General features: G+C 33.5%; 1 protein-coding gene across 25 annotated transcripts in view; it reads left to right on the top strand.

The window, feature by feature from the left end:
- LOC149702687 (uncharacterized) overlaps positions 1-13,405 on the top strand; it is a 46,675-nt gene that overhangs the window by 18,524 nt on the left and 14,746 nt on the right. For 2 of the 25 annotated variants that reach the window (XM_089866543.1, XM_089866562.1), the window contains exon 3: positions 2,296-2,490. The exons of 13 other annotated variants lie outside the window; for them this stretch is intronic. In XM_089866543.1, the coding sequence (XP_089722669.1) occupies positions 2,296-2,490 (195 nt within the window). Of the gene's footprint in view, positions 1-2,295; positions 2,491-4,872; positions 6,096-6,232; positions 7,400-7,512; positions 7,642-8,409; positions 9,448-9,580; positions 9,713-10,127; positions 10,355-11,158; positions 13,357-13,405 lie in introns of those variants that run through there. 10 more of the 25 variants (XM_089866555.1, XR_016381807.1, XM_089866552.1 and 7 more) reach the window with 10 other exon arrangements.

The following is a 13,405-nucleotide window of genomic DNA, read 5'->3' as shown; positions in this document are numbered from 1 at the left end:
GGAAAACCTGGAAATATCAGGGAAATTGGGTTTCGAAATTTCGTATGAACCCTGCTTATAGATAGCATACAAGAGCGGGGGGGGAGGGTTTGGACCCCAGTAGCCTTCCACACTGATAAGTTAGCCATTTTAGGGGAAATGGGAGGAGCTATTGCTATTCAGCTCTCCTCTTCCTAAAAACGTTTTGAAATGTAAACCAAATCCGCTAAATTTCATGAGATAAGGGTATTAACAAAGTGTATCTACCCAGTCTAGTGGTTGTTACCTAACCTGAACCAAGAAGTGATATCTAGTTTATTAGGGAGAAGGCATAAATTCGCCACATTTCTGGCTTTATCTCCAGTCCAAACGTAGGTCCGGAGTTAATCCCCGCCTCTAAATTACAACCACCATCTCTTTTGTATTTTTTGACTGAAGAGAGGCGAAATGGCCCGGCCTCCTTTTACGCCCCCCCCCCCTTGTATTTGAAAGGGGGACTGGGACTATGGCGCGCGAATACTTAGGCATCTTATACCTTCTCCCTAATAAACTAGATATCGCTTCTTGCCTGAAAATAATGTTCTTGTTTGATATTAAAAATTTTGGTCTAACAATTGTATCAAACTTGAGTTGGGAACTAAATTTGAGATGGTTGAGGTACGTTAACAGGGTTCATACAAACCTGGAACATTTGATCTGAAGGGGTTGCTTCAACTATAAAAAAACTACACCTGTTATGCATGGGAAACGGAAAAATCAGGGAAATCGCCTTTCTAAATGTTGTATGAACCCTGTTTACAATTTTTTATCAAGTGACAAATGTTATTAATCAAATGAACCAAATCAGTTTCCACACATTCCGAAATATTGCCATGATATTTCTAGACCGAGGATGCCCATTTCCGCACATTTTTCGAGAATCATAGCCCAATTCCGCACACTTTTTATGGCCCATTTCCGCACTGTTTTCACATTGAAATTTTAGTTCACCATTTTTTACCATAGCCCATTTCCGCACCGTTTGTAAATAAAACATTTTTATTTTCTTGTTGATTAGGTTAGGTTCGGTAGGTTAGGTTTGGTTATGCTACAATAGGGGCATGCTTTTTAAACTTTAGATTTGACCATTGCAATTTCACTATAGATATAGTTTAGGGTTATGTTATGTTTGGCTATGCTACAATAGGGGCATGCTATTAAACTTGTGATTTGACCATTTCAATTTCACTATAGATATAGTTTAGGGTTAGGTTTGGTTCCGTTGGGGTTAGGTCAGGTTTGGTTTGGTTTGGTTCGGTTCAGTTAGGTTAGATAGGGCTCGGTTCGGTTAGGTTAGGTTAGTTTACGCTACAATAGGGGCATGCTATTATACTTGTGATTTGACCATTGCAATATCACTATCGACATAGAAAAGTGTAATGATAGACGTAAGCATTAAACCAAGTGTGATTTTGTTAAAAAAAAAGAAGTAAAAGGAGCATTAAAAATAAATCTGTCGTTAAAAAGCAGTCATAAAACCTCACATTTTGGCTCTTTTTGGACCAATGGGCAAGCAACATAAGTTTAAGGTTTTTAAAATGTAATCAACTAGAAATATTTATTTTTCTATTTTTGCAAACTGTGGGGAAATGGGTTATGAAAAAGTGCGCGGAAACGGGCTATAGGTTTTTAAGGTGTGAAAAATAAAACTGTGCTGAAATGGGCGACCACCTTCTAGACTTAGTCCAATATCAAAAGTATATAGCTATAAGAACAAAAGTAACCTCTTTGAAACTTGCTCGCGCCAAGTAATATGAGAAGCCCTCCTTTATCCCGGAATAGCGTCGAACCCCTCTGCATACCATTACATTCCCGACCCTGACACAGGGAAAAAGCCTTGAATAGGCAGATGCTAACTCTAGTACCAAAAATTAATGTTTGGATCTCCAGCAACGTGTGCTTCTTTCTATAAACCTATGACGTAAAAAAAAAGCTCTTCCCGATTTGTTAGTTCTTGTAAACATATTAGCGGAGGGTAATTTGCTTCTCAGTTTACATATCGTCTACAATGAAACTCAGGGAATCGTTAATGTAGTGTACTTTTTGTTTATAAATCTATATACTTTTGCCAATAGTTTTCTTTATTTTTCCCCCGTAAATCATTTATATGAACTACATAACCCTATTAAGCCTCTGAAAGCCAACTCTGTGATTAGCTCAGTCTTCATCCTTGATCACAATTTAATTGAAAGCTTAGTTTTAATTAATGTTTAGTCTAATTTGACCTCCAAAACCTTAAAAAAAAAAAAAAAACTGAAAAACAATGCATGTTTTCAGACGTCAAACCAACAATGATGGTTTCGTATCAAGAACCCTCCAGTTGCGTATCACCAAATGACACCTCATCTCAATCTCATCTGAGTCAGGACGATAGCAACTCTCCTTATTTTGATTCCAGCCTCTCCATCAGTGCGGGACCCAGTAATTTTTCGCAAGAGAATCGTCAGCTACTGCCTCCTGGTTCCAGTCAAGGTTTGAAACCAATTCTTTCATTTATTTTTTACTACATAATCTTTTCTGGGATCGGAATTTCTTTGTGGTGAACTGAAAATTGAATATGTTTTTATGGGATCGTAATTATTTTGCAATCGTTGGTGAACTGGATGATATGCTTCTGAATCCAGGTTTTTGAGGAGTGGGAAATGATTTTAAATTTTTTAATCAAAAGGGAGCATAAAGCAATGGAGTTCAATTTTACCCCTTTGAGTTTGTGATAAACATAAAAGAAATTTTTCCTGGGACGGGGATATCACAACAAATAGAAATAACCCTTTTTCAACTGCGTCTCACAAACACTGTAAAGCAGAAATTTTATCTGTAGTGCGTTCTAGATAAGAATGTGTTATTTATTTAGAGTTGAAAATTTTAATTTACTATAATTACTAATTACAATATTTAGTTCTTGCAATTTTCTATGTTTTTTTAATATCTAATTATTTCTACAATATTCAATAATTCATCAAAATCTGTTTAAGCAAATGTTCGCTCCCCTTAAAAATATTTTTGCTGCGCAGTGGGATACAGTGTAGCTAAAACCATACTTCACCAATGTACTTTAGTTTAACTGGTTCTGCTATTTGGTGGGCTGTTTTTATGACCCTTAACACCATAAATTCATAAGTTCCATTAGGTTGTCACTGGTTACTGAGAGCTTATCGTGAAGTGTTATACTTATGGAACATATCTTATAAACTTAACACTGGTTCTCCCATACGGTTTGATAGGTAGGTTCCCCCCCCTCCTTTGATGGTGAATTAATTCCTCTCTACATTCTCTCTCTTGAACGCATTGTATAGTACTTAGTCCATGCTGGATATTTTATCTATCAGAATTCAGAACACTCGGAAAATTTCCTACCGATTTCATTATTTTATGAATTTCAACTTTATCTTGCCTGTTTGCTTTATACTCCCTTTAAATGTTTACTTTGCTCTGCTCTTAATTTACCTATCGCAATCTTACTCTCTTAAAGGGATAATGAAGTAGACCCTTGTTTGATAGTGAGTCCCCTCACTTTCTCCTAGCTATTGATATCATGCAACTGAAGTTTTCTTCCCTTAATCATTAGACCTTTTTGGTGCAAATGCATGAAGTTCCATTCGAGGTTTACGATGACCAATTAGGCTTTGATTTGTTGAAATAATACAGAATAATTAATAGTTTAGTTCAGATTAAACCTAGGCCTAGGAGGAAGAGAGGGATTAAACTTATTAAGCACATACTAGGTGGCGGATTAAGTTTGAATAACGTAACCTATAGCAAAGGCATACAGATGATGGAAATAATTGTGGAGCCATTTTCTCAACTTATCTAATACTTGTCTGTATTCCTGCAAATGCAGATAGCTAATAAAATTTTTGTGTGAGCGTCGTTACCTCGAGTTGGCAGGTGAACAGAATTATATTTACCAAGTTTTCACATATACAATCTATGATTACTCGCTAGTTAAAATTCGTCATACATAATGATAAGTCTGGCTCTTTCTACAAAATCCGCCTAGATACGTTAAGTGAAAATGGCTACGCAATGATTCCGATTAGCTGTATGTATTCCAAATGGCAAACCAAAGAAAATTGTGGTAGCGCTATAAATCATGCTTTTGTTGAAAAACCTTTCTTCCAAACCAAACTTGCACACAATGGGAAATTAATATATAATTGAAAAAGATTCTGCTTATGGTGATAATTCTTTTCTCATGTTATTTCTGGCGCTTATCTCCTTCTCACTTAAGTGTAAAAACGGGATGAAAGCAAATTTTTGAATGTGGCTGTCGGAATTGTGTTAAAGATGTTATCATGTCATGATAGTTTTGTCAGGCACAGGGTTCAAACAAACCCGGAAAAATCGGGGAAATAAATAGTTGACGAAAAACTCGGGGATATTTAGAGTTTTTAGTAATTTGTGAGGTTTGAGTAAGTTTTCTCTGAAGGGGTTGCTTCGACTATTTCATATATCTGGGAAAAAAACCATGGGAAATAAATTGGGGAAAAACCTTTTTTGGGAATCTCAGGGGTTCTCGAAAAGTTGTATGAACCCTAATCAAATGAAGACGTTTTATAATAATTATTCTGCACTACTTTAAAAACCAAATATTGCGTCTATTTAAACCATCGCGTAAAGTTTTCACACACAATGCGAAGACGACATTTTTGGGGGAACTGTATTCTAATTGTTGCAATTGTTACCTACAACTCAATTATCTTTAACATTTGATAAAAGTTACAGCTCGACCTTTTCAAAATCTACCCTCTTCATTTATTTTTTCTAATAATTGCACGTCGGGATTTTTGGTGATTGGTCAGACGTGGCTCAAAAATTAAAACGTTGGACTAATTATATTAAAATTTGTCACAGGCTTGTTATATTCTCGTTTAGAGGATCCCAGAAAAGACTTATTACGGTTCATGCGTTACCCAAAACATATACCACCGTTAAAAGGCGGTATTCTCGTACAAAGTACCGGTAATTTGATAACTGAGCCCATCGGCGGCCAGGAGACCTTAACCTGCAATATATGCAATAAATATTTCTCGAGTAAAGGCACTTTGAAGAGACACGTTAAACTGCACAACAGTCAAGAATTAGTCGCTTGCAACATTTGCAAACGGCAATTTAACCGAGCCGATAATTTACGCGAACACAAACGAAGAGTACATAATTTGAATTTAGTTTGAGAGGGGTTTTATTTTGTGATAAAAAAATGAAAGGTTAAAAACAATGTCGCGTCAGGGATAGATTTAATTTTAGAAGTAGGAATGGAGAACGGTTAGTATTTACTTCAGTCCGACTCATAGCCCACCCAGTATAGAGCCCCTCCCTCCATCACGTAACGAAAAGCTTAAATTATCTTATTCGCTCACTGAAACCAAGTTTTGATGACGTTGCTGACGGGGACGGCGAAAAATACGAAATTCCTTTTAACCTCTGTCGCTATGACCCGCTTCTTCTTTCATACCCCCCACCCGTCGCGAGGCAGGGGCTCTGGGACTTTGACGCGCACCCAGATATTACTCTGTTCTCCATTCCTACATCTCAAATTAAATGTATCCCTGGTCGCGTAAAAACCAGAAGTGTGACAACAAATAATATATTTTTATATACAGGGTTTTGTGGGAAAATATTTAGGAATGTAACGTTGCATTGCCAAGGCTTATCGTAAGCCTTTGCAGAAACGAGATGGTGCCTTCTAAGCCTTATACTTAATGATTGGCGTATCTCGTCAAAGTACAATTTGTTTAGGTTAGATTAAATAGAATCTAATGATTTATTTTTTTAAATGTTTCTACTTAAAGTGTGGTAGACACAATTAAGGTATTGTTAAAGAAAGAAAGTGTTGTTAGTTGTTCTGCCAGGTGCGGATTGCTATTAGAAAAAAATTGTCACACATTCTAATTTTTACGTAACTTAAAAAAAGGTTAAAACGGGTGAAGGGGGAGGTGATAGTAGACTCGGGTACAGGTACCTAATATTTTTTCATAATTATTATTTTGTTTATCATATTAAAATAAATAATAACATATTTTTCTAAAAATATATATATTTAAATATTTTATCAAATAAATCGTTCACTCCATTTATTTATTGACTTATAATTTATTTTTTACAAACACACGTAAGCCCAAATTGTAGAGATGTATTTAGGGTGATGATGAGTGACTGCGGAGATGAGCTAGCTTTGTTATTTTTTAACACGATGCAAATGTTTTATTTTCAGCAGCCCAATCTGTATATGATAAGAATGCTAGAAGAATGCGGTACTGGTGTAAACTCTGCCCTTCCAATTTTTTGTCAATCAACAGTTTAGAGCGTCACAATCGAACCTTTCACGATAATAACGAACTTAAATGTTACATTTGTAACATGAATTTTGAAACAAAGAGCGTACTTACGACTCATTTGAACGTTTATCACGGAAATCTTAGAAAGTATTCGTTATAGTTAATAATATACCTTAACTAACACATACACACCCCTTTATTGTACTTACTTACAGGCCAATATATATTTTTTTTATCAAATTTAAGATTAAGACCTTCGGTGTTAATGTTGACATTTTTTATTTTTATTATTACAATGTTCTACTCACGTTAGTTACGTGTTAACCTGGTTGGTTTTTTACTATTTTTCACATGAAATAAAATAATTATGAATTATTTTTATTAAGTCTATATATTTTTCTACGAAAATTTTTTTATGATAGATGGTTAGCGATTAATGGTTGGTATTAGTGGTACTGGTACGGTAACTTGAATTTAAAGTGTAACGTACAATATTTCCGCTTCAAATTACGTATTTCGGAAGTTATTTAAGCTTTAGGAAATAAAAGACTGACATGCAGGTTATAGGTAGCGCAGTTTCATGTGTTGCATTGTTTTCACGCATTTTACGGTGCTATGAAAGTATGTTCAAAATTTGTAGCGTAGCGTGTTATTTGGCAGCTTTTAATTGAGTTATGCAGCGTTCGTAATAACATTAAAACGGTGAATTAGCAATTAGTTGTAGCAAAAGAATAATTATACTATCGTAAGTTCAAAATATATCTTATTAAAGCCTTAGTAACCATTGCAACAAGCAACTTGTGTTGGGACCAAATTAACACTTCGAAATTTTTGCCTCTCTTTTGCATTTGTGCAATTTTATTTAACTTTAATCGAATTAGGCCTATATTATCAGGGAAATTAGAAATATGGAATATTTATGATACCTACACTTTCGTTCAAGTTATCGTTACTGATACTGTGCTTTTTGATTTTTTATAAAAAAACTCTGTTTTTACGATCGAATTTAGCCAAAATTAAACTAAACTAATTTGTTAAAACTTATTCCATTAGAAATTATATAATCCATTGTCTTGTTATAATAAATATTAATTACCATGAAACGTAATATTGACTTAATCTTACACCCGATAGCACCAGTAAAGCTTAACAGGATTAATGCATTAATTACAATTTAACGTCAATTTTTTTCGTAATTAGATATTGGTTTTTTCAGATATGTTGTATAAACGAAATGAGCAAGGATTGTATCAATGCCCGTTGTGCATTTCAACATCGTCATCAGCTGGAAATTTAACTAGACACATCCGTAGACAACATGGGGGAAATAAATTTTTTTGTAAAAGTACATATATATATATTACCAATATCAGGAGTACATACCGACTAATAGGAATCAATGTGTGACCATGAAAGTCTCCTTTATCTAGGGGGACTTTAAGGGAGGAGCTAGACTAATCACTATATATGACCAGGGATAGATTTAATTTTATAAGTAGGAATGTAGAACGGTTAGTCTTTACTTCAGTTATTCCGACTCATAGACCACCCAGTATAGAGCCCCTCCCTCCAACACATAACTAAAAGTTTAAATTATCTTATTGACTCGCTTAAACTAAGTTTTGGTGACGGGGACGGCGAAAAATACGCAATTTCTTTTTACCTCTGTCGCTATGACCCACCCGCCTCTTCTTTCATACCCCTCCGCCCCGTGGAATAGGGTCCGGGACTATGACGCGCGCCCACGTTACTCTGTTCTCCATTCCTACTTCTAAAATTAAATCTATCCCTGATGACTAATTTATCTCACGAATTTCCTATCTCACTACGCGTTGAACCTGACCTCACAGTAAGTAATATATAGTAAGTTATCAAGCCCCACCCACAAACCTGAATAAACCACAGTTGGAAAGACGTCATAAATACGAGGCGTTACGGATACTAAGTTCTCAAGCCCCAAGCCCCACCCACTAAACCCGCATGGGAGATATCTAGGCGCAATGATTCCTAGTAGCTGTATGTATTCCTGCCACTATTCTTTCGAAATTTCTTTTCAGTTATTTCGCGTATTCGGTGTTTTTAATTTTTAGCAATTTTGTTTTTGGTTTTTAAGTTTGCAATCGAGAATTTACGAGATCAGACAATATGAAGATACATATGCGAATTCACGAAAGGCCTAGTACCAATTATAAGGTGGTTTTAACCAGTTTTAAAGATAAAGTGGAGCCAAGAAGACGCGCTGGTTTACTACCCAAATCAAATATCGAATCTGCTGGAATGACATTGCGCAGATTAAGCTCTAACCATCGATGAAATTATGTCCGTCCATTTTAAACTATTGTTGGGCAAGTTATAGCGTTAAATTAGGCGCAATATGCAATAATTATTTTTGGGTGGGGGAGGGTCCGAATCTGTGATTTTATACAAAAAAAAAACACTTGAGGAGTTACGTTAGTTAACTCGGAGATTTCAAGAAATTAGGGCAAATTTAGCGCAAATCTGTGATTTTTTTTTTTCTGCAAAAGTTCTTATTGCAGAGGTTGACGAAATTGCGCTGCAATAAACGTGTTACACTTTAGACATTTGCATTTTTATTTCAATTAATATTTACGTGTTAATCATATTTACATAGAAAAATTGAAATCACCTGTGATTTTTCTGATGTGACCAGTCCAGTTTTGAAAGGTCATAGGTTAATTTTCGTACACGTTTTTCAATAAATTCTATTAAATAGTTAAAACTAAAGAACTCAATATATGATCTTGGCCAGTTTATTTAGAAGCATTTGTTTTAATTTATTTTAACTATCAAAATAATTGATAGTTATCGAACGATACTCTTTTGAAAGGTGAAAAGGTCAAATGAAACGTTATAACTTGCTCGACATTTAGAAACTGTTTCTCCATAGCTCAAATATTTATAAATGGTTGAAGGAATTAATTATATTTGTACTTTAATATTTAATAAAGAAAATTGTTAATATTCTCAAAATCCTTAAAAAGTTAAACATTTTTAACCCTAAAAGTATTAAAAATGTATGGTTAATGGTTAATATATATATAAATAATTATTTTTCACTTATAACGGGGAAAATTTTGTAAAACAGGGTATGTTGAATGATTCATTAAAAGATATTTAAATTTTTAAACAAGACTAATTTATTTAATTATATATTATACATACACCGGAAATATTTAATGTAGATTAGGAATAAATATAATATAAATTAATTAAGCTAATTTATATTAGGTGTTTTTATTTATTTAATAATATGCTTTTTTTAGAATTTGAAGGAGAATTATGGTGTTTTCTGTGTAGCAAATCAATACCAACTTTAGACGAATACTCGAGACACTTTTTGGAATTTCACGATACTTACGCGCCTAAATTTTTACCGGAATCCGTCTCAAGTTCCAGTAAGTTAACTTTAATCAGGGATAGATTTAATTTTAGAAGAAGGAATGGAGATATACGGTTAATATTTACTTCAGTCCGACTCATAGCGCCCCTCCCTCCAACACGCAACGAAAAGTTTAAATTATCTTATAGGCTCACTTAAAACTATACGTTTTGATGACGTTGCTAATGGGGACGGCGAAAAATACACACGTAATTCCTTTTTACCTCTGTCGCTATGACCCACCCGCCTCTTCTTTCATACCCCTCGTCCCGGCTAAAGGGGGGTCCGGGACTTCGACGCGCGCTCAGATTACTTACTCTGTTCTCCATTCCTACTTCTAAAATTAAATCTATCCCTGCTTTAATTAATTAATATAGTTAGCTTTGGCCGTTAATCGAATTAAATTTTTTCGTATTTAATTTGTTTTGTAGTTGAAGAAGCGCGAAGATCCGGGCGTACTTTTTGCGCATTGTGTAATGTATCGCTTTCTAGTGTAGGCAACTTAACGCGTCACATACAATCGCGACATCAACAAGGGAAGCTTAAAAAATGCCGGTTTTGTTCAAAAACATTCGGTCGAACTGATCATTTTAAAATTCATTTGAAATCGCAACATAGACAGTATTTCAATGCATTTTATTAAATTAATTAATATTTTTGTTTACAATTACAAAAATTACATACAGGGGTGGGGTTTCATTTGTGTTTATTGTTGTTGTTTATGTATTGAGATTATGGTCTACAATTTATTTACACTTATTATAATAGCAATAAAAATAAAAATATTTTTCATACAATTTTAAAAGCATGTATTGTGTTTTATTATTTTTGTCTAATTCAATTGTTTCTGTTAATATTCAAGTAGGGATCCCCGGCGGTCCTATATATAATTCCTATAAAATCCTATATTTTTGAACCTGTAGTATTATTTTATGCTATAATTTCATGAAATGTATAATAATATCATATATTTTTGACTTAGTTTGGGAAGTTTTCGTATAGTTTAGCATCAAATTTATCAAAATTAATTTAGTTGGCTCTTTTATCGAGATCACATTTGCCTAGATTTGACCGAAATTGCGGAGTTCGCTCAGAATTTTTTATATATTATATATTTTAATTAAGTTCCTCTGAATTTTCAAAGTAAAATTAAATTCATTATTTTTTCTAGAGATTTTTCTACAAGGTTTAAGCCTAAATAGTATTATATATGATCATGCATTTTTATTCCTATATTTTTCTATAAAAACACATGATTTTTTCTCCTTTAAAATCCTATAATTCCGGAAAAGAATTCATGTTTTTCCTATAAAGAATTTTAAAATTTTTGGCTGGGCTCCCTCATTCAAGTTAACGCATGCGTCTTAAATGATCTTACAAATTTTTAAATTTTGTTATTTTGCGGACTTAAATTAATTGTTCTTGATTTAAATAATAAAATAATGAACATTTTTTCTTTCAGCTTTGAATTGGGTTTCAATGAGAAAAACCACGAAACCTAAAATGAAACTGAGCGGTTTGCCACCAAAATTCAGATTTAAACAAGGAAAAAAACTGCAAAGGAGCCCAAAATTATTACCAAAACCAAAAGTGGATGAATACACTTCATTTGTTCCTGATGATAGGATGTTGATGGCAAAGCCACCATTTACAATGCGGACTTTAGTTGACATGGCGATTAAAAGTTCCGAACAACAGCGCCTTCCCGCCAAAAGCATTATGAGTTACATAACGGAAAACTTCCCGTACTATACCACGTGTGACAAGAATACGTGGATGCCACGTATAAGAGCTATTCTTTCAAATAGCAAGCATTATGTTAAAGAACCAGTTGAAAATGGCCGCTGGAATTATTGGAAGATAGTTGATGAATTGGCAAAATAATGCGAATTGAACTTCGTTGTTACAAAAGTTCCTATACCTTATTCCTAAAATTACTAACACAAAATCTCAAATCAAATATACCTGATTTACTGCGATATTTGGAAAAAGGTTCCTGTTTTTGGTTTTTTTGGGGGGGGGGCTTGTTTGTGAAATTTTGATACGTCAGCTTATTGCTTACGTTTCCTATACATATTCCTAATATTACTAACACAAATGTGCCTGAGTTACTGCGATATTTGAAAAAAAGGTTCCTGTATTTTTTTCGTTTGTTTTGTGAAATTTAGGGACGTTAGCTTATTGCTTACGTTTCCTTATACATTATTCCTAATATTACTAACACAAATGTACCTGATTTACTGCGATATTTGAAAAAAAGGTTACTGTTTTGTTTTTTCCATTTGAAATTTAGATAAGTTAGGTTACATTTTTTTCCTGTGAGGTTTTTCCTAATACCTAGTCAGTTATGTAGTCGTTTAAGTGCCTGTGCTACTTACAAACTTACATTTTAGAAGTTAGCCTAAAGTTCTAGTGTTTAGTGGGAAAATTTAAGGATTTAAGAGTTTCTTGAAGAGACTAAAGTTTTTGTAGAAAAACATGTTTTATTCAAAGTCGCTTCATGAAAGATAAGGGTCACAAATGTACCTGATTTACTGCGATATTTGAAAAAAAGGTTACTGTTTTGTTCTTTCCATTTGAAATTTAGATACGTTAGGTTACATTTTTTTCTTTTGAGGTTTTTCCTAAAACCTAGTCAGTTATGTAGTCGTTTAAATGTCTGTGTTACTTACAAACTGATATTTTAGAAGTTAGCCCAAAGTTGTAGCGTTTTGTGGGAAAATTTTAAGGATTTAAGAGTTGCTTAGAGAGACCAAAGTTTCTGTAGGAAAAACATATTTTCTTCAAAGTCGCTTCATGAAAGATAAGGGTCACAAATGTACCTGATTTACTGCGATTTTTGGGAAAAAAGATTCTGGTTTTTTTGTTGTTGAAATTAAGATGCGTTAGTTTATTGCTTACATTTTTTTGAGGTTTTTCCTAATACCTAGTCGTTGAAATGCCTGTGTTACAAACTTACATTTTTAGAAGTTAGCCTGAGGTTCTAGTGTTTTGCGGCAAAACTACGTTTTAGAAGTTAACCTGAGGTTCTAGTGTTTTGCGTGAAAACTAAGATTTAGAAGTTAACTTGAAGTTCTAGTATTTTGCGGGAAAATTTAATAATTTAAGAATTGGTTAAAGTGACCAAAGTTTCTGTAGAAAGACAGGTTTTCTTCCAAGTCTCTTCATGAATGATTAGCTAGGGTTTGAAAAGAAGTTCAAAGCCGCTAGTATTATACCTATTTTTTAACTTACATTAATTACGCCAAAGAATGTGCTAAATCTACTATTAATTTAAATCTCATTTTTCTATTCTTATTAATATTGTAATAAATGTTTCAGTAATATTTTCTGTTTAAGTCTTTATCTCAAACCATAAACCTATCATACTTTCCGTAAATCTGTGTCCAAGGATAACTTTTGAAAAACTGGTGAGATATTTCGACAATCTCTTTATTAAATCATAACTAAGCATTAACATCTAATTTATTTTTTATAGAAACCGGGTTTATATAGAAGGCAGTTAAGTGACATTTAATACTAATTAACATCCAGTTAATTTAATTTGTTAAATGGTTTAAGAGGTTTGGCATAAATTTTGGACAACAATAGACCTGATATTGATGTCTGAAAATTAATGTAAAACAAATTTTTAAATTAAAGCATCTTTGAAATTAAAAATATTTGGCATGAATAATTCTTTCATTAGGCCGTTAACACATTTAAATAC

This window comes from Phalangium opilio, unplaced genomic scaffold (genome assembly GCF_054372755.1).
Source record: "Phalangium opilio isolate 3A_F unplaced genomic scaffold, DU_Popi_V2 ptg000017l_1, whole genome shotgun sequence".
Lineage (NCBI taxonomy): Eukaryota > Metazoa > Arthropoda > Arachnida > Opiliones > Phalangiidae > Phalangium > Phalangium opilio.
The sequence above is the reverse complement of the archived record's forward strand: the minus strand, read 5'-3'. Positions and strand labels throughout refer to the sequence as shown.